This window comes from Cavia porcellus, unplaced genomic scaffold, assembly GCF_034190915.1.
Source record: "Cavia porcellus strain 051 isolate PalLab524CR breed Dunkin Hartley unplaced genomic scaffold, mCavPor4.1 scaffold_29, whole genome shotgun sequence".
NCBI classification, from domain to species: Eukaryota; Metazoa; Chordata; class Mammalia; order Rodentia; family Caviidae; genus Cavia; species Cavia porcellus.
The window spans coordinates 26,730,072-26,752,448 of record NW_026947512.1 but is presented as its reverse complement, the minus strand read 5'-3'; the positions used below and the strand labels follow the sequence as shown (position 1 = coordinate 26,752,448).

Here is a 22,377-nt window from a genome sequence, read left to right as displayed (position 1 = left end):
ACCAGGATAACAGCAATAGGTACCATAGTATATCTCTTTATCTTCACAATAGTTGTCCAGTCAAGTAGGTATAACAAAATCAAATCAAACACAGAACATTATAAAAGCATTCGAAAGAGAATATTGAATAGGGTAATACAATTAATCGCAATGAAACAAAACAGTGAAAAAAAACATCTGCCTTCAAACAGAAGATGGAAGGAAATCCCCCATATTTGCTATATTACATATGGTCATCCTCTCAGGACATGCTCAGATCCCTGTCCCCAGTTGCTAACAGGGGTGGGGGATTGGGATGTTTGATCTCCATCCCTTGCAGGGATGGGGTAGGCTCATGGGAGCTGCTGACTGGGTCTGCTCCTGGCTCGCGCCAGAGGCAGGCACTTACCAGAAGGCCACCTTCTGCAGCCACCTGATTCCACCATGGCTGGTTCTTGGCTTTTGTTTAACAAAGTAAATTATTTTCTTTAATTCAAATATAGTGCAAAACTACTTTTAGGTGTCAAAATATTTCGTAAAACCCATTCCCTATTTTTTGGAATACAGATGATTAATATTCTCCACATTAACCAATGTAGTTTGTTTCACTTACGACTTCCTTACTGTGTATTACGTCCTGTTAATGCCTCCCTTCAGATTTTACACTAGAGTGTTGACTGATGCAACTGATACGAGTTTAACAATTTAGCCAGAGGCATAGAGAGGGGGTTTGTGCATTACAGAAAAGGCACATCATGGGACTCAGTTCGTGTGGTTATGGATGAGGAGAAGTCCTCTGATCTGCATTCTTCAGCAACAGAAATGGGAAAGTCATTGCTGTAATTCAATCTGTGGCAGAGACTTGAAAGCCAGACCCTCCAGTGCCTGCAGGCAGGAAAAGATGCATGTACCAGTTCAAAGAGAGCAAGTTCACCCTCTCTGTTTGTCTTTATGGTTTTCGTTGCAGTGGGGGTGCTCTCTATGGATTGGCCAAAGATGATACACACTAGTGAGGGGGATCTTCTTTACTCAGTCTAGAACTTTGATCACTTCTAGAAACAGCCTAATAGGCACAAATAGAAACACAGTTTACAGATATGCTATTTGGATATCTCTTATTAGAGAAAGTCTGATACATAAAATTAACTATTGCAACTCCCCTCCTCATGATGTCATGTGGGCTTTCCGAACCTGTGGGTATGACATTTCATGTCACAATAGCTCCACGGTTTCCTTTTTCACATTTACCTTTTAATACTTCCTTTCAGCATACCTTTATAAAGCCAATTCCAACTGTCTGCTGATTCCACAAATGAATTCGCATATTCCATTCTCTTGTAGGCTTTATCCATTCTTTAGTATCTGGCATACTTAATCATAATAGCCATTTACGATGTCACCAATTCTTTGAGTTCATCTCTGAAATTTTGGGTAGAATTAATAACTTTTTTAATTTTTGTTTTCATAACATATGCAGCATTTAAAATGGTTATTTTGATGTGTATAAATTATTGTCTTTGTAGTTGTCAACACCAATTTAATATAATCTCTTGATAGAAGAGACTGAATTAAAACACATTTGTTTTCCCAAACACAGTCTATGTCTGGGAATTAACAAATGATGTTGAGTACAACAACAAAATAATTATAGTTAATTGTTTACATGTGCTACACTTTACACAAAATGTGTTTTTTAATGAAGGGAATAAAGATACACAAACTATTTAGGGAAGCAAATAATATATAATTTATCCCTTTTCAAAGCAAAGAATCCTTTGGTAAACAAAATTTTTCTCCAAAATGTGTTTTGAATTTTTCTTGGTGGATTTGATTTTTAATGTACAGTTTTGTTCATCAAAAATATCAAATTTTAACAAACAGCAACTGTCTATTTCTCCTATTACCACTTACAAGGAAGCCTATTGAGATTTAGAAAATCTAGACCTGAGATTTTAGTGTTCCCCCACCCCCTGGTGAAAGCACAGAAGTGTTCTCAGAGCCCCGTATGTCCTAAGGATGTTAATGGAGGACGTGCTTCGGGCAGCTATTGATCTAAACATTAAATCTCTGCTCTCCTCTCTTCAGCCTCCCAATTTGTACTTGTCTTCTAGATACCCTACTTCAGAATATCCTACTCCAGATATCCTACTTCAGTCTCACAATTTGTACATTTTTTGTCAGACAGCCTACTTCAGAATAAACATATTAGAGACAAATGTTTAACCACTGTTTCAACAGATGTATCTAAACTGCTTGACTACACTCACTTTTCCTTTTGCTCTTAGGTTAACTGTTTATAAGTTTGTGTACTGATTATAGTACCTCCCAAATCCATATTTTGCTCTGTGGTATTCTCTTGATTTTGACTTAAAACAACCCCATCTATCCTTTAGGTGAGCACAAAGCCTCCTATATAGTAAAGAATTGAAGAAATGTTTGGTCCTGGGTATTGAATAACTTTTGGTTTTTAAAAATATTTTAGATTATTGCTTAAAATACTGAATATTATAGTCACAATATTGTCAGGATGCCAAAATTATAGAAAAATCAAAAGTACCATGAACATGTATCAAACAGCTCTACACTGTCTACTTAATGGTATTTGGCTTCAGTATGAGCACTTATATCCAGAGGTCACTAAGTATATTAGTATAGAACATTTATTATTATACTGTTCATACTTGAAAAAATGAGCAAGCCAAGAACAATTCTGAACATAGAAAGAAGTTTGTAAGTTCCCAAATACTCAAAGCAAATGGAGAGACCTATACTTAATTCATTTATGCTTTCAAAACAAAACAAGTACCAACAGCTGAAGAAAAGGTACTGGAGGTGATAGTGTAGGTTTCATGAGTGTTTAAATCTAATGCTCCTAGCACTGATTTGATGAAGTTATAAAAATACAGTGTGCAGGGATGATATGGATTTATTCATGAAAATACAGCTCACAAAACAAATCCTTTTACTTGACTTGCTGTGGAATAGTGGAGAGTGTTAGCAATTTTCTCTGACTACTGGGTCATTACTCTTAAAAATAATATATGCTGTAATATTCAATGCTCAATAATAATATATTTTCTATATGATATCATATGTATTATATCTTTTATACATTACAATGAATCTATTTTTCTAAATGTGATATCATATATACTATAATGTATCGCATATTATTATAGAATACTTAGTAATTACAGTTCTATATATTTATCATCTATGTCTTTATCTACCTATTGCATCTCAACTTTCTCCCAATTATTTGCTCTCTGCCAACAAAATTTTTAGCGTTTTTCTTTCTGTAAGCATTTTTTTCTTAGCATTTTCTTTTGAGCACCCTGATATTTCTCTTCTCAAAGTCATCAGTTACCTCCATGCCACCAAGCCAGCAGCCAATTCCTAGCTTCTTTTGATCAACAGTAGAGGACCCAGCTAATCACTGTATTTTTAGGAAACTCTATTATTGGTCTCCTAAGAAACTATCTCCCTTGGATTCTACTATTCATAAGCTTATTTTACTGACCTGGGTGAGTCTGTATTACTATTTCTTTTTACATAATTCACTCTTAACACCAAAGTGTTATCATTTCTCTAAAAATCTTTACATTTCACCATTATGCAGATTTGCATTTCTAACCTAGATTTTTCTCCTGAGCTTCAGAATCATATATGAAATCATTTTTTCGTTTTCAATTGTAGCTTTAATAACTATTAAGCTTATGCATATGTAATAGATTATGTCATATAGATATCCATGTTAATAGATTATCTATTTTCTATGTTTAATAAACCTCAAAAATGAAAGCATAAGAGGGACAATTAGGGGCTGGGAAGAGAATTTAGGGAAACAGGAGTGTAAGAGAGGGAAAAAATAGAGTGGAAGGACATGGCCAATTCATGTGTGTATGTAAACATCACAGTGAATTCTATTAATTGTTACAATTAAAATACACTCATTACAATAAAAATTTTAATCCACCTAAGTGTGAATTCCTTTCTTTTTTATCCACAGTGAATAAATTAGATATGAGATAAAATTTTTGCTCCTTGAGGAAAATTTTTTATATTTCATTTTTGCTTTAAATAAAACAAAATTGTTTTTTTTTCTTTCTTCTTTTCTCATAGCTCATAGAATATAGTACTAAAAACCTGTAAAACATCTTAGAATTATTTAGGAAAAAGATCTCTTCCAGAGAAATATAATCCTCTGTACATTCTTGAGTGACAGTACAATCAGTACATAAGCCAAAGTCCAAAAATGTGGGGAAAAAGGTTATCTATTCCCTTATTCTCCGTATAGATCTTTAGATCTATCTAGTTTACAATTATTTTGTTTTTTCCTTGTCATTTCTACTGTCACTACTTTTCTGCCCTTACCCCCATTTCTCTTGTAGACAATTTCTTTCACAATGATTTCTGACATTCCTGTCTGTTGTCCTCTAGTTTTGTCACAATATTACTGGAGTTATCTTTTTAAACACAGATCATATTATGTGAAGTCACCTGTTAATGTGTTCCTTTCCTCATACAGAATTCTAACCTACTTTGGTTTTGTGGATTTCCTAAGCCTTATCTCCTAACATTTATTTTCCATATGTGTGCATCTATAGCAGAATAATATTTGTAGTTCCTTGATTTATACTTCATTCCTCTATTTATATATGCATACTCTTTTTCTAAAATATTTCAACTCCATTCCCCTTGATGTATTTATTGTAGTCTGTTTTAATACAGTCAGTCTGCTATGATAAGATACCTTAGACTAGATAATTTGTAAGCAATAAGCACGAGACCTTTCTTTCTTATAGTTCTGGAGGTTAGGAAGTCCAATATCAAGGAACCAGCAGGGTCAGTGTCTGGTGAGGGATTTGTTTCTTGGACACGGTGCCTTGTATATGTCCTCACAGGTAGGAGGATGGGATAAGCAAGCTCCCTTAGGGATATTTTATAAAGACATTAATCTGATTCACAAGGGTGGAACCCTCATATTCTAATCACTGTCTCAAAAGGCTCCACCTCTTAATACTAGCATATGAAGATGATATTTCAACATGAATTTTGGAGAAACATAAATATTCAGGTCATAGCATACTTGAAATTCCAGCTATCAAGAAAATTGCATATCTTATAAAGAGTTTCTCAACTATCCCCTACTGTAACACATAGTAGAGATTCATTCAAGTTTTAATGGCCTTAATCTCTTAATTTCTATGCTTAAATTTTGTATAATCTATGACCATTCTTTGTGTAACACACTGTCCTATCTGTTTATTTTCTCTGATAATTTTGTCCTTTGAGAAATTGTAATTTTTTGTTTCTTTGTGACACTCATAATTAAATATGCCTTAACAGAGATTTTCTGTTATGAGGGTCTATGCTTAGAGCTATCATCTCTTCAGTTTATCATTTGTTGGTACAGATTATCCCTAGTTTTCCTAGATATCAGGTCCATAATGGAGGACATTAATAAGGACACTCTGGTACTGACATTACAACCAAATTAGCAAATAAGTCTAAAAATGCTCTCAAATTGCCCTGCATCTCAATTTCCCAATTGACAAAATACAGGGACTAGAGTAAAGAATTAATGACACCATATTAGAGCTGGTCTTGGTGATGCATGCTTATAATCTTAGTTACTCAGGAGGCTGAAAATAGAGAATTTGATTTTAGCCCTGCCTAGGAAACATAACAAGACTTTCACCTCAAAAACAAAACAAAACAAAACAAAACAAAACATGACAAAAGTATTAAAACAATAACAGGACCCCTGTTGTCTAAAATTATATTGAGTTAAATTTTCCAAACAGGGCTAGTGGCACACTATCGTGGAACCTCCAGAGAGGGGTTGGGAACAGGACTTCCAAAGGGTAGTCATTTCTGGAAGATGAGTCCAAGACCATTTTCGCTGGCTTTAATTGGGGTCTCCAGCACCAAAGAGAACATACAGCACTTCTTAAAATTGAAGGAATTTATGCCCCAGGTGAAACTGAATTCTATTGGTCAAGAGATGTGCGTATGTGTACAAAGGAAAAAAAAATTACACAGGGACTCCAAGTGGCAAACCAGGGTGATCTGGGGATAGGTACCTGGAGCCCAAACAGCCAGTTCATGCCAAATTCCAAAGCAACCTTCCTGCTAAGGCCATTGGACACACAATCCAATACCCTTGGAGAATTTAAACAAATGAAAACTAAAAGTGAATACCTACTCTTGTACGAACAATTTTTCATGAATCCTGTAAACAGTCAATTACTTTATTTACTCATTTCTTTTGTGATGTGGTTTTACATATTGTCCATGCTGGTCTCAAACTTATGGGTTCAACTGGTCCTCCTACCTCAGCCTCCCAAATTACTGAAACTACAGGTGCATTCCAAGGGTACCTGACTTAAAATTTTAAATGTATGTCCTATTTTTGTAAGTAAATACACTAAGAGTAGGTCAGATAATATCACTGCTAAAATAATAGTAAGCTATCAAAATGTTATGTTCTACTTAGATACATTGGCAGGTAATATAAAGATCTCAAAATAAAAGTCATGTAGTTAAACATTTTATAGAAACAGATTTACACAAAATGTTTAATAAAAATTACATTTAAAGTCACATGGCCAGTTTTAGTACACCTTTTTTTTCATTTTTGGTACCAGGAATTGGACTCACGACCTTGCGTTCACCAGGCAGGTGCTATGCCACAGAGCATGCCAGTATCTCTGGCATGACCTGTTTTGATAATGCGAAAAGGCAATGTACTAGAACTCACACTTACCAGGTTATAATTTGGACTAGCAGATATTGACATGAAGTGTTGAACAATTAAAAAAAGCTATTATGGTATTTAAACTAAAGAAATACTCACATTGATTAAACATAGTGAAGAAAGAACAATTTAATTTGAAAAGACTATTATGGTTTTATGTTATTTAAAATAAGGAAATTTTTCATTGATCAAATATGATAAAACAAAAATTCAAGAAATCCCAGAGGATATCATGTCATCAGCAGGGTGTAGCATGGACTGTGGGTTTAGGAAGAAAATCTATACCCAAATCTCCAGAACCCTGTCTATTTTATGAGGTAGCATAGTTTCTCTCTATCTTGGCTTATCTTATGAGCAACAGAATTCTGGATGAATTGTGAGAGTAGGGTTTAGGCACAGAAAAACTTACAGGTCTGTGAATTGTGTTTTGAATTGAATGTAAATACCCAGGAATGTAGAATGTTCCTTTGAAAGTTGCCAATCATAACAATTGTGTGCCAAGACTGACATGAGAAATTAATTTCTCTATTAAGAGCCAGTGAAGATGACAATCTAATGCTTGCCCTTTTGAGAAGGCATCAGTAACGAGTAAAAAGTAGTAGCAGAACCCTGAGAATTGGTGAATCCAGTCCAGCCCCCAAAAATCTGTTCCAGGTTTGAAAAATCACCCCGTCCTCTTGTGTAAGGAAGATGCTAACTGCCTTTTGAATTTAAATCTCTGAAAGGAGCTTTAGGAGTGGTGGGACAGAGATGGCACCCCGGGTCTCTGAGGCACCTGTTCCTTTCTGAGTCAGACAGGGAGGGAACCAGATTGGGATCAGACCACTAACAACGGACCAGAGGATGTTCTCTAAATAAGACCATGGAGCTTCAGAAAATCAACTCTCTTCTCATCTACCTCAGTTTCTCACTGCTCATCTACATACAGAGTAAGCCTTTCCCATTGAATGAACTTTTGCCACACTTTCAGGTTTATTTCTGGCTTAGTATGCTTTTTTGCAAGTAATTCATAATGTTGCATGTTCTGTAAATTACAGTGCCAAAAAGTATTTATTTCTGCTTTGTGTTAGTAAACACCTTGTGTCAAACAACTCAGCAACATCAGTTAATGTGAACAGTCAAATTTATGATTATATGATTTATGATTATATGATAATCATAAATTTATGATTATATGATAATCATAAATTTATGATTATATGATAATCATAAATTTATGATTATATGATAACTCTGAGTAGTTAGGTCCAAAAAGTTTTTTAAAAAACTCTTTCAGTGGTGAACAGGAGGATGAAATGATCACGTAGAAAAGAAGGTTATTTTGTTACTTGTACTTTTTACAAAGCAGATTTGACAGTTTACATTTGATATCGTTGAAAAGGAGGTTGTCACAAAGTTCTGTGTCATTTTCTTTCTGATATACCTTGTATCTTCACTTTTAAAGAATTCTGGATTGCGACATATGGTCTTTCTATCAAAGAGGTAGTCTCCATGTTTCCCAAAGGATAATAGTTCAAAATATCATTTTTGCCCAGAATTGTTACATAATTCCGTTTACAAATGAAGATAGTAATTTTTGCAAACTTCCTCAGATAGAAACAAGAGCAGTGTTTCTGGGATAATTTTGTCAGACATATAGTGGTATAGAAAATCAGAGACGACAAAATGGTCTTGGCTGTGTGTTTGTGAGGGACGTAGCTATTGAACATGTTAGAAATGAAGACACAGAGTGTGTGCTTGTCAAAGGTGCCATGTGATTTGTGTCTGTTAAATCTGAATATCAATAAGGCAATCACAGAGCAGCTGCTGTTAAACAAGGCGACTTGGCATTAATGCACAGTGTTGTGTAATCTGGGTCACTTTCTGTGGCTGCATCTGTAATGTTGTTAGTTGTACATTTTACAGCTTAAATGTATATCAGAGTTTGAGTGAATATAGAAGTAAATAATATAGATAGCAGAAAATAAATACTGAAAAAAGTCAAACTTTAAATGGTTATAAAATCACCGACTGAAATTACACACAAATACACATTTTTCAGAAATATGTTTGTTACAGAACTTTTATTTAAATACCTGTTCAACAACTTTAGAGGGCTTCATGCAACAGAAAGTGTGGAAGAGAAGTATAATACTGAGATGTAGTGGTAGGAAGAGAAAGAGAAGAAATGAGACAAAATTAAAGATGAAGTGATGTTATGACATATTTCATAGCAAAGAACATTGTGATTTTAATGCCTTGTATATTAAAATTCCTAGAGAGCTGTAATTTGCTTTTAAGGAGATAATGTGTGAGAATACACCATTTGTATTCTCTTTCTTTGAATAGGAGGTTTCATTGAATGAATAGTTCATATTTTTGTGATTTATTCTCCAATAGAATACATTATTAATTTAAAGAAGTAAATTTGAATTTTTGTTTATTCTTTTTATTTCCCCAAGCAGGTCGGTTTTTACTTGTGTTCATATGTTTGCTGGCAAAGTGTGACAAGATTATCTGTCCAATCAGAATGATATAGACTTGTCAATCTTATTTTTTAACCTGACTTTAAAACTTTCAGGAACCAGGTGCTCTTAACATAAATCCTATGTTTTAGACAAATAAAGAAAAGTATATGTAGTAGTAAAAATGGCTAAGATGGTGATAAATATTTAATATTTACTATATTCCACTTAATTCTTAAAATAGATAGATAGATAGATAGATCACTATAAATCATCCACATAGGGGACTAGGATTCACATCATTGTACCAGTATATTTCACTATTTCACAGTTTGACATGCTTTAGAGGGCAGAAACACTTGTTTAAGATGCTGTCTCTTAAGTCCAGCTCCAGATAACTCATGTGTTTGGAGTGGCTCCTAAGAGCCCATAATTTTAACAAGCTCTCCATTACAAGTGAAAGTGAACAGAAACTTTGAATTATATAATCAATCTTCACTGAGAGACCACTACATTATGATGCTAGGAATCATTAAAATAGTTTATTTTAAATATATACATCCTATCAAATATATTGCTTCTGAACAAAGGTCATCAATTTGGGATTTATGAGCTTTATTCTCACCTATTTGTCTCTGAGACAGAACTTATCATTAATTCTATGGTATAGCAGATGAAAATGAGTTACAGAGAATCTTTGTGACTTGTCTAAGGTCACACTAGTAGTCAGTGGTGGAAATGGAACTTGAACTTCCCGAGTCTGTGCTCTTAGTGGACAGGTGCTGACTCCCATGAATGCCCAGAATATCATGAGCATATGGGAAATTCCAGTTATTAGCAGCATTTTAGTTGGAATTAATATCATATCAGTTTTTCTTTTTGTATTTTGAAATATACTCCCTTAAAAAACAAGAGAAACGGGGATTCTACTTACATTGCTTGTCTAGTGTTCTGGACCTTTTACATTCTTCTACTTAGGGGCTGTGACATGAGGAATACAACATTGAAGCATACTAAGATGTAACGTGACCTTCCTGCTCCTGAGCAGGTAGACTGTTCTCTTTTGTAGTGAGTGTGCTCCTCATGAACTGTATTCATCAGTTTATTCAAGTATTTACTTACATTTTTGTGAGCTTATTGACATTTATTTATTTTGCACTATGATGCTTAATTACTTGTAAAATACTTATCTTACACAATGCTAATGTTGTTATTAAAACTGTTCCAGTTTTGGTTATTGGGTGTTCTTTTTAGTTGGTTCCTATTCTCTTTTGACATCAATGCAGGGTACATTTTTTTTTTTAGCACTTTCTATTTCCGTCCCTCTAAGACGTTCTAGAATCATGTTTTATATTTTCTGCCTCAGTCCTAGCATAAACCACCTTTTCTCCAGTGAGCCCTTGTTCATTTTATTGTAGAATGGTCATAGAAACCAAGAGCTGGATGTCAGTTATGCTTTTTTCTACCGAAGCATCATTTTTTTGTAGGCCATGTCAGCTGACAGTGCACAGAAATATATGTGTGTATACCAAGCTGTGTATGTACACATTTGTATAGAAAATATACTTATATGTAAATATGTATCTATATTAAGCTAAGCATGAGTTCATATTGATCTAGTTTTATTACACATGGATCATTTGAGCCTTCTCTCTTTGGTAATCTAAATTCTCCCAACAACAGTGAGAAACCTGATTTCTAATGTATGATACCTGTTTGCATCTTAGTTACTTTCTTCATTGTTGGGACAAAATACTCATCACCAATGACTTAGAGAGGAGTGATTTATTTTGTCTCATGCTTCTTAGAGGTTTCAGCCCATGGTCAGTCGGCTCAAACACAGAAGCAATGCCCAGCAGCTTGGAGACAGAGAGAAGGAAGCAGCTGAGGCTGGAGATACATGTTTCTAGGTTTTGCCCCCAGTGACCTAGTGCTCTCCTCTGACCTCACTTCCCAGCATAATTAGCTCTGAACTCAGCAGAAGATCAATCTACTAAGAAGCATAGTGCTCTTGAGATCTAATCGTGTTCCCAAAGCTCCACCTCCAAACACATGAGTTCTAGGCAGATATTCCAGATCTAAATCATAACAATTTACCCATTTAAAATCAGTATAAATATGTAGAATATTGAATTATTATTCCATATTCCTGTGGGAAACATCACCAATTAGAGCATTTGGGAACGTTTGTTTTTACATTTAGAGTCTACTTTCTCTAACTTAGATCAGCATCCCTCTGAGAATCCAGGTGGGGTCACTTCTTGCTTCTTTCTGGTCTGTGAGGTTGACCTGTAACTCCTGATGCTCCTTTGCTGACGTTTTCTGCTTCTCTTACCACGGGTGTTCTCCCTCTGTTTGATGATGTCTCTTTTTCCTTCTACAAAGACAAGTCAGTTTGGATTACAGTACACCACACTGATATCATTTTAACCTGATTATATCTGCAAAGATAATACAAATCAGGTCACATTCACAGGTTTTTGTACTGTACCCACTTTTTATGAATCCAATCTTCCACTTTGAGTTAAACATGTAGGAATATTTTCCTACATGAGTTTTTCTGATAAATTAAAGTCTGGTAATATAAAGTGACAATAGAATCATGTATAAATTTGTTTTTATATTTTTGTAGGGCAAACAGATTAGTTCTACTCCACATATGAATGCTGAATAGTTTAAATTACTTTTTTCCCCAAAAATGATACAATAATTCCTTTGAACAGTTAAAGGTTATCACATTTTTGTTACTTGGTCAAAACACTGACTATAACCCTTTATATTTTTCCATATTGTGAAGAACATTGTACTCAATCATCTAGTGCTAGATTCTGTATGTTGCTATTGCCAGCATCTTTTTAAATCTTCTACAGTTTTCTTCTTGACTCAGTAAAAGTAGAGACTCCCCAAGTATATTGTGTCGATTGTCTTATATTTATTAGATCTTCTTTTTGTCATCAAAGTTCCATTAAAAGCAAAATTTAATGCAGTTACTTAAAATAAGAGTGATGTACATCATGAGATAAAACATGATGTCGGGAAGATTATTACTATTTAGGACTGAAGGGTTTAGTTGGTACAGAAAGTTTATTGGTTTTAGAGGGAAACTAAGGTAAAGTGAGCTGTCCTTAGCCTCAATTAGGATAATTAATGAACACTAAATGGATAACTAATGAATGCTAAATTTTACTATTTAATGATTTGACAGCTATTTATTGAGGGCTATAAATTTATAAATCAGACACTGCTCTAGGTTTTGGAAAGTGACCCCCCAAATCTGATACCACAAGAACAAAAGATTTTACTGAACCCATTAAGACAGCTAAAACAAAAGGCAGAGTAAGGGATATCCTTAAAACATAGCTGCAAGGTGATGCAAATGAGATTAAATGCAGGTCTGTCAGCCTCTAAGCTTCAGACCAGCTACCAAACACCAAAAGGCAAACAGGGATTTCACAAGCTGTTTAGTTATTCCAGAATTGTTGGTTTGAAATCAGCCATGGTGGAAAGCAAACACTAAAAATCAGGGATTTGAGAAGAAGTTTTGAAAAGAAAACCACCTTAGATAACCAACTATCCCTCCATCTTTCTACTTCTCCAAATTAAAAACGTTGACAATTTCCACTAATATTTAAACTGTCATTAAAATCTGTAGAGGCAGGAATTGTTGCTCAGTAACCTAAATTATACTCAGTATTTTGGTTCTCCTTGTTATTTTCCTGATAATTTTCAGATGGATGAATCTTTTCTCTAAATTCAAAATTCTTTGAAACTTATAAAGAAATATACTTTTGGCAAATTACTGAGAACAGGGTGCTAATGAGGTTGTTTATGGATCATTTTGGTTTGCTTGGAGGTTAAATCAAGCATCACCACTGAAAAACTCAGCAGTCAGATAAAACACTAATGATTTCATGTATGTTTATAGTTTTTCATGTCTTTTCCTTAGCTTTAACATAGCTCAAAAACAAATATTTTTACTCAGCAAAAGTTGTTAATTAAGGAGAGTCGGTGAATTCACATTCACTGTCCTATCATTAGTTGTGCATTCATAAATGCATTACTTGGTCTCTAATTTATCATTTGTAAGATGAAGATCAGTTTATATAGTTATCAAGTTTCCTTCAAAGTCTATATTTTATAATTTAATTATTGTTCTACACAATTATATCATATACATTAATATTACAGTGAATTTAGTGACTTCACCTTGAATGAGTCACCTTTCACTGGGTTACATTATAAGAACAAACTCAGTATCTTAGTGATAAACAACAAGCTTTAGTACTTCTTGCCTCCACATGGGTACAGGCCAGCTGTAAATACCTTATTTGCCTTTTTTGTTGTTGTAGACTTGTGCCTTTCCAACAAAATTCATGTTGAAATATTGATCACTAATGTGATAGAATGAGGCAGCACCTCAGCTAGCTGATCAGGTTTTGATGGTAAATCTCTTACGAATGGAATCCATCCTCATATCCAAGGGACCTACAAGAAATTTCTTGTCATATAAGCCATAAGAAGACACAGCAAGAAGGACTGTCTGTCTATCAACCAGGTAGTGGTCATTCTTCAGGCGTCCAATCTGTTTCCACTTTGATTTAGGACTTTTCAGCCTCTGGAACTAAGAGAAATAAGTTCCTCTTCCTTATAATCCACTGTATTTGTGGTAGTTTACTATGGCAGCCTCTAAGCCTGAATTATTTGTTATGGAACACAAGCTAGAGAAGCAGTGCCCTTTTTAGAGAACACAGTTTTCATGACACAAGTAAAAGAGAAATGGCAGAATTATGCAGACGCATGTAATTCTTCACCTCTATGCAATCTGTCATTTGGGTCTGCTCTTCATTGAACAAATCAGATCAAGAGGCTAAACTGGATGAAAAAAAAACATGTTAGCAGAAAATATTATTTTCTGTATCACATTTCCTCTGTTCTGAAATTCTTTGGACCATTTTCTAGACAAGTCCATTTAAAGTAATTTTTAGTAATTTAAGCAATAATACACATATTAGAAGTTTAAAGGACACTGGCAACTTTGTTGCAACAACTGTTTATTACACAATCACATGAGCAAAGTATTCACTATAGAAAAGACCATGTTCTTTAAACTTGTTCACTCTTATAAGTGCACATTTGTGCAAAGGTTGCTCACACATTGTTATCTAACAGAATAATCACACTGCAAAATATTGCCCAAGCTTTGTGTATTGATCTGGGTATTATCTTTAGATAGAGAAATAGAAATTTTATTCTGGAAAATCAAGCTCATCTTGTGATATGTAGAAACCTTTCCTGAAAGGAAGCATAATAAAGTTTGTTTCAAAACCACTAGTCCTAATACAATTGTACTTATGATGCCAGCATCAACAGAAGTGTGGGGAATAGCATCAATAGTATCAATAAACTATTTTCTACCTTCTCTATGTCAAACATGAGTGTTTCCCATAATTTATCTCATTTAATTCAGTTTGTGACAATGACATTGCTATTCACTTTTTACATAGAAAATAAGGTTTACAGAGGCACTAAATAGTAGAGAGAAGAAGAAAAAAAAGGACATAAAAAACAATGCAGTAAAAGGGTACAAATAATACAGTATTTCTAGAAAAAAATATATACAGTACGAAATCACCAGTTAATAGGTTACATATTATCTTCCCAGAAACAGTTGTCCATATCACTAAATTAAAGCATATAAAGTGAACATTCATACAGTGGAATTGGAGACAGTTCCGTTCAATAATCCAACAAAAGCTCAGTTATATGGTTTTCCATTCTACACACTCGAACATACCTGCGGTTATATCCCTTAGTCCACCTTACTTTCCTCTCTTTTTTACAGTAACAATTAGACTTTTAGGGTTTTATTACTCTCACAGTTCTTACTACTTTTTTTTGAAGAGAATAAAACCAAATGAGACTAAGCAAAACAGAGTCAGAACAGAAGGGTGGGCATAGCACGTGATGCAAAAATAGAATAGCAGGTGATCAAAAGTGGTTACCATTGTGCCTCTTGCTATTTTTAAATTGAGTTGTCTATATCATCAGGTATGATAGAATTGATCAAAACAGTACGGAACAAAACCAATAAAATCTACACTGAGGACCTTACAGGACTTCAAAATAAAGGATGATAGTCAATCCATATTAGGCATCATAGTATATCTTATTGCCTTCAAAGTGATTGCCTATACCCTCAAACTTGATACTATCAAACAAAATAGAATATATAATAATCAGACGGGGGGAGCAATACTGGGGTTCAAGTCAGGTTAATAGGACAACAAAAAAGTTACTATAATATGTCCTGTTATTTTTTAATTTAGTTTTCCCTTAATTAAAAAAATGAGAGAAAATAGATTAATTTAAAAATAGGGGGAAGATTGAGATAAGAGAGGACATTGTAATAGAACAACGCAGGGCAGAACTGAGCAATTCAAGCATCATTGTGTTTCACCATCAGATAATCTAACATAATAGTAGTCACCATAGTGCCTCTTTCCTTAAATTATTTGAGTGTAACTTCGCATGCTATAATATCAAGCATATCTAGACAGTGTGAAGCCTTTCAAGAGAATGCAAGAATTACAGGGTATTTAGAACCTGCTAATAGAAAACAAACAATGGTTTCTGTATTATCTCTTTGCCTATAAAGAATTTTGTTTATACTACAGCATATAGTGAAATATAGTAAGATATAACATGTTAAAACCAGTGGAAACAGATGTACTACAGCTTGATGGGACTTCAAAACAAGACGATATTAAACCAGCACTAGCTTTTATGTTGTGTTGCTTTCTTCAAAATAGCTATTCGTGCTATCATAGATACTAAAATCGAACAACCCAGGTTAAAACCATTGCAGTTAGTGAGTGAAAATATTATATGGCTTCAAACCAATATGATTGGGAATCATGATTACCATATACTTCTATGTATTCTTATCATTTCTTACACTAGGGAAACTATTCGGTATTTATACATGTGAGTTTGATTTATTTCACTGGTGAGTATGGTCTCAAGCTGCATCCATTTATTTATAAATGTCTCAGTGCGGTCATTCTTTATAGCTGAGTAGTACTCCATTATATAAAAATACCACAACTTTCACCCATTCTTCAGTCGATGGACACTTTGGTTGTTTCCAAAATCTGGCTATTACAAATTGTGCTGCTATAAACATGGGTGCACATATACCACTGTGGTATGATGCTTTCAGTTCTTCTGGGAATATGCCTAGAAGTGGTATAGCTGGGTCATATGGGGCTTCCAGTCTTAGTTTTCTGAGAAATCTCTAGACTGACCTCCACAATGGTTGCACTAGTCTACACTCCCACCAACAGTGCAGGAGAGTTCCTTTTTCTCCACAGCCTCTCCAGCATTTGTTGTTGTTGGTTTTCTTGATCTTAGCCATTCTTTCAGGAGTGAGATGAAATCTCAGTGTGGTTTTGATTTGCATTTCTCTGAAGACCAATGATGATGAACATTTTTTCATGTGTTTATTTGCCATTTGTATTTCTTCATCTGAGAATTGTTTATTCATCTCAGATGCCCATTTTTGGATTGGGTCTTTGAATTTTGGGGGTCTGATATTTTTTAATTCTTTATATATTTTAGACAGAAGTCTTTTGTCTGAGGGACAATTCACTAGGATTTTTTCCCAGTTTGTGGGTTTTCTTCTCACCACGCTGGAGACTTCTTATTTATTTATTTTTTTATTTAAAGAAAAGGAAACAAAAAAATACATGGAGATTTTTAAAAAAGGTAGAAATAATACAAAATTACAGGAAAAAAACGGTAAGAAATTGCTGGTGGATAAGTTACATATTGTCATGTTAGAAATAGCTGTTCAGGTTATAGAATTAAAGTATTTAGAATGACATTCAAAAAGTGACACTACAAACAGTTCTGCTCAATGATCGAACAAAAACTCAGTAATATGGTTATCAGTCCTATACATTTGTTTTACATCTCAAAGAGGGTAAGATTAAACATATCAAAACAGAACAAAACAGTTAAAAAAACAATTTAAAGAAATACAGATTTCAAAGCAAAGTCCACTGGAGATCTTCACTGTTTATCTAACTGTCTCTAGTTTCTTACAAATAGTTGTCCCCATCTTCACCCACTTTATATACTTATTGCATATTATAGAACTAATCAAATCATTACAGGATGATGAAGGCTTTTTAGGTCTTCAAGATCTAACATTAGGGAAGACAATAATAACTACCATCGCATCTCTCATTCTCTTTGTGATAGCTGTCCCCATCTCTGCATGTGCTGAAATTGAACTCGAGACCAGACCAATGTCATTCTAATCAGCGAACAATAGTATTGCTAGAATTTATATCATAATGCTACAAAATTAGCCTCGGGTTTCTTAGCGTCTTTTCTTCAGAATATCTGTTCATTACATCTTACATTATATAATCTGTTCCCATAAATAATTAAAAAAAAACAACTCGTGTGAATTTCTACATATATATCTATCCTCTCTGTATTATAGGGAAAACCAAGTCATAGCAAGACAGCAAAACAAATTCCTAGAAAAACATGCAATGGATAAGACATATAAGACCACAATATAGATGATCTTCCATAGTTACTATGTTTTCTCTTGTTATTTTCAATAGATTTGTCCACGACACCGGCTTAATATAGTTAAACATAGTATTACCTATTTTTATAAAAACTCAACTTTGAAAGCATTGTAGGATTTCAGAGCTGTTAACAGTTAATACCAATATGGATATCCTTTACATCTTGTCATCTTCAGAGTAGTTGCCTCTACTTTAGGGTTGATACTAACAAGCATACCAAATTCAAATAAAATCAGCCAAAGCCAACCCATAGTCTTATGATTCAGATTCAATTAAGATCAGTCATAGTAAGACAATGTAAGTAATACAGGATTTCAGTTTAAGTTAATAGGAAAGTAAGGATAGTTACCATGGTATAACCTGCTATTTTTGGGTCAGATGTCTGTGCCCTCAAATCTGACATGAGTGGACAGACCAGAACAAATTAAATTCAAACTAAATATGGCAATAAGACTACTGTGTCTTTTAAATCTTTATACACCATTAATAATGACCTCTGCCTTTTTTTATCATGTTTCAGAGCTATCTATACTAAAGACTATAGCTTACCGTCTCTGCCTCATGTCTGCTACTCCACTTTTCTGCTATAATTTGTCCACCTTATTCCCTCATTCCACTGTCTGCCCCGTTCATTGAGGCCTCTCTGCCACTGTTGCTAAAATTCTGGTATCCCTTCCTCTCTTTCTCTGTAATGTCCTTCAGCACTCTCTGTAGGGCTGGATTGGTGGCCATGAACTCCCACAGTTCCTCCTTGTCTTGGAAGCATCTTATTTCTCCATTAATTATGAGAGAGAGTTTTGACGGGTATATGAGCCTTGGTTGCATATTATTTTTTTCAGGACTTGGAATATTTCTCCCCACTCCCTTCTTGACTTAAGAGTTTGTGTTGATAAGTCTGCTGTTATTTTGATAATTTTCCCGTTGTAGGTAATCTGCTTCTTTTCTCTGGCTGCTTTTAATATTCTGTTCTTTTGGTGGATTTCTGGAATCTTGACTATTATATGTCTAGGCATAGATCTGTTTTGGTTGTAGGTAGCTGGTGTTCTGTACGCCTCTTTTATCTGGATATCATTTCTTTTTGCTATAAATGGGAAATTTTGCTTTAATATATCTGTGAATATTCTTTGTATTTCATTTTTGGTTGCTCACTCACATTCTTTATTCTTAAGTTATGTATCTTTTTGTCATCTTCTAGCCTTTGAATTGTTTCTTTCTGGTTCCTTGTTATTTTTAAGAGGCTTTTTCTTTCACGATCATATGCCATAAATCTCTCTTCAAGTTTCAGAAGGCTGTCTTTAGTTTCTGTCAAGGCATTTTGCCAGTGTTCAATGTAGTTTTTAGTTTCCTGGTAATCTCTTTGGATCTGTTTCATGTATTCTAAGTTATGTTTAAATTCTTCTTCAGAAGTTTCTCTTTCTTTTCTGATTTCCTCAGTTCTTCCATCTGTGTTCTCTTGGGCGGGGCTTGTCATTTCTTTAATTAATCTCTTTATATCTTGTTTCACTTGGATCAGGAGTACAGCTTTAAATTCATCTATGAGATCATGAAGGTATTTTTTAATTTCGGCTGATGCTGTGTCAAGTATTGGATGGTTACTGTGCTTGTTCTCTTCAGTGTTTACTTCTCCTGGGCTTATTTTCTCATGTTGGGCAGCTGGAGATTTTTTTTTTTATTTTTATCTCTTGTCATGTTTCTGGATTCTTTCAAACTGGAGTGTCCTGGGGGTCTCTGGCCCTCTCCATATTGCTTAGGGCCTTTCAGAAGCGTGCTGATTTGAGTTTTTACTGTCCTCCCCAATTTGCTGTTATCTGGGGTAGGCTGGGATGCAGGGGCAGTACAGGCTAGCCTCCAGCCTCTGTGCCAGTCAATCCATAAATTAGGCTGTACTTTGTGGATGTCACTGAGTTGTGACTATTTTTTATCTGCTTATTGGGCCCCAAGCAGAGCCCCAGTAGCTCCTGCCAGTTTTCTCTGTACCAGAAGCAGCTGACTAATGTCACTGTGGCACAGGGTTCTGCCCAAATCCCAGCTGTTCTCTTCCAGACCTCTCTGTGACAGGAGCACCAGGACAGCAGGTCTGCCCAAATCCAAGATGTCTTTCACTAGTTCTCTGTATGACACTGAAGGCAGCATGGCGTCAGGCTCTGCCCAATTTCAAGATGTCCTCCACCAGACCTCCCTACAGGGCGACTCGGTGATGTCACCAAGCTGTAGGTTCTGCCCAACTCTAGGATGTCTGCCGCCAGACTCTCTGTGTTATTGATGTCCCCGTGGTGGTGGGCACTGCCCAGTTCCAAGATGTTCTCTGGCCAACCCCAGCAGCCGTGGGGTCCCCAGTCCTCACCAGGGTTCGGTGCAGGTCCTCCTCTTGGGTCTACTGCACACCACACCGCTCACCCTCCCTGTGCTCTTGGCACAGTGTGGAATGGTCAGAAAACTGCACAGCATTTGGCTTCGGAGCTCCAGAGCCTTTCACAATCTCCTCTGGTGCAGCGGGGCAGTCCTGGCTGCTTCTCAGGGTCCCAGGTCTCCAAAAGCCAACACAGCTTTTCCTGTTGGGTCCATGGGTCAGTTTGCTGATTTAAAGGCGCAGGATTTGCAGCCTCCCATTATCAGCCTTCACAGTCTCAGCACGACTTTAAATCCTCCAGCCATGCTGTCTTGGTTAATAAGAATCATTATCCATTCATCTGGCCCTCTCCATGTTGTCATATTCTGGCTTCTAATATGATTTCTCCTGAGAGACTCTCTGCCCGATCCCCTAGCAAGCTGCCATTTTTTCCCCCAAGGGATTATTTTTAAACCCTTGAGAATAAAAGGGCTATTATGGAAAATTTACCATGCTAAATCCTTGTCTACTCACAGGAAAGGGGTTGAGGGTGGGGCTGCATGCTCTGGAGACTTCTTTTGACGTGCAGAAACTTTTTAATAAGAGGTGATCCCAGTTATTGATTCTGGAAAGTATTTCCCGTGCGGTTTGAGTCCTGTTCATGAATTCTCTACCTACCTCTATATCTTCAAGGTTTTTACCCAATTTGTCTTCCAACAGATTTAGTGTTTCTATTTTAATGTTTAGATCTTTGATCCATTTAGATTTTATTTTAGTACATGGTGATAGGCATGGGTCTAAGTTTTAGTTTTCGACATAGGAGAGGCAGTTTTTCCAGCACCATTTATTAAAGAGACTGTCGTTCTCCCAGTGAACATGCTTGGCCCCTTTATCGAAGATAAGGTGGTTGAGTGTGTTTGCAGTTGTGGTTGTATCTTCTAATAGATTCCACTGATCTTCAGCTCTGTTTTGGTTCCAGTACCATGTTGATTTTACTACGGTTGCTTTGTAGTATAATTTCAAGTCAGGGATTGTGATACTTCCTGCCTTGCCTTTGCTGCTTAGAACTGTCCTTGCTATTCTAGGTCTCTTCTCACTCCAGATGAATTTTAGGAGTGATTTCTTGAGTTCTATGAGGTATGTTGATGGTATTTTTATTGGGATTGCATTGAATCTGTATATAAAAGTTTTGGGAGAATGGCCATTTTCACAATATTTAATCTTCCTAACCATGAGCAAGGGATGTTTTTCCACTTTCTGATATCATCTTCAATTTCATTTTTCAGGGTAATATAATTTTCCATGTACAGGTCATTCACTTCTTTCGTGAGAGTAATTCCTAGATATATTTTTTTTTTTTTTTTTGGTTGCTAGTGTGAAAGGTGTGGCTTCTTTTATTTCTCTTTCTGTGACTTTGTTGTTAGTGTATAGGAATGCTATTGATTTTTGAGTATTGATTTTATAGCCAGCTACATTACTAAATTTATTTATTATATCTAGCAGTCTTTCAATGGAGTTTTGGGGATCTTCTATGTAGAGTATCATGTCATCTGCAAATAATGATCGCTTAACTTCTTCTTTTCCTATCTTTACCCCTTTTATTTCTCTCTCTTGCCTAATTGCTCTGGCTAGTACTTCCAGTACTATATTAAATAGGAGTGGTAATAAGGGACATCCTTGTCTTGAGCCTGATTTTAAAGTAAAGGCCTTCAATTTTTGGCCATTTAGTATGATATTGGCTGTTGGTTTGTCATAGATGGCCTTTATTATATTGAGGTAAAGACCATCTATTCCAATTTTCTGCAGGGTTCTTATCATGAATGAATGTTGGACCTTATCAAAAGCTTTTTCTGCATTTATAGAATTGATCATGTAGTTCTTACTTTTGACTCTATTGATATGGTGTATTACATTTATTGATTTACATATATTGAACCATCCCAGCATGCCTGGGATGAATCCCACTTGGTCATGGTGTATGATCTTCTTGATGATTTGCTGCATCCTCTTTGCCAATATTTTATTGAGGATTTTTGCATCTGTGTTCATTAGGGAGATTGGTCTGTAGTTCTCTTTTTTAGTTGGGTCTTTCTCAGGTTTTGGTACTAGAGTAATATTTGCTTCCAGGAATGACTTAGGAAGGAATGCTTTCCTTTCAATTTCACTGAAGAGTTTGAGGAGTGTCGGCATTAAGTCTTCTTTGTATTTCTTGTAGAATTCTGCAAGAATTCCCGTCTGGGCCTGGGCTCTTCTTGGTAGGTA

At 35.3% G+C, this 22,377-nt stretch overlaps 1 protein-coding gene across 2 annotated transcripts in view; it reads left to right on the top strand.

The window, feature by feature from the left end:
* The first annotated feature begins 7,461 nt into the window (after positions 1 to 7,461).
* Crb1 (crumbs cell polarity complex component 1) overlaps positions 7,462 to 22,377 on the top strand; it is a 190,372-nt gene continuing 175,456 nt past the window's right edge. For both annotated transcript variants that reach the window (XM_063239652.1, XM_003474709.5), the window contains exon 1: positions 7,462 to 7,668. In XM_063239652.1, coding sequence (XP_063095722.1) covers positions 7,602 to 7,668 — 67 coding nt within the window. In that variant the 5' untranslated portion in view covers positions 7,462 to 7,601. The remainder of the gene's footprint in view (positions 7,669 to 22,377) is intronic.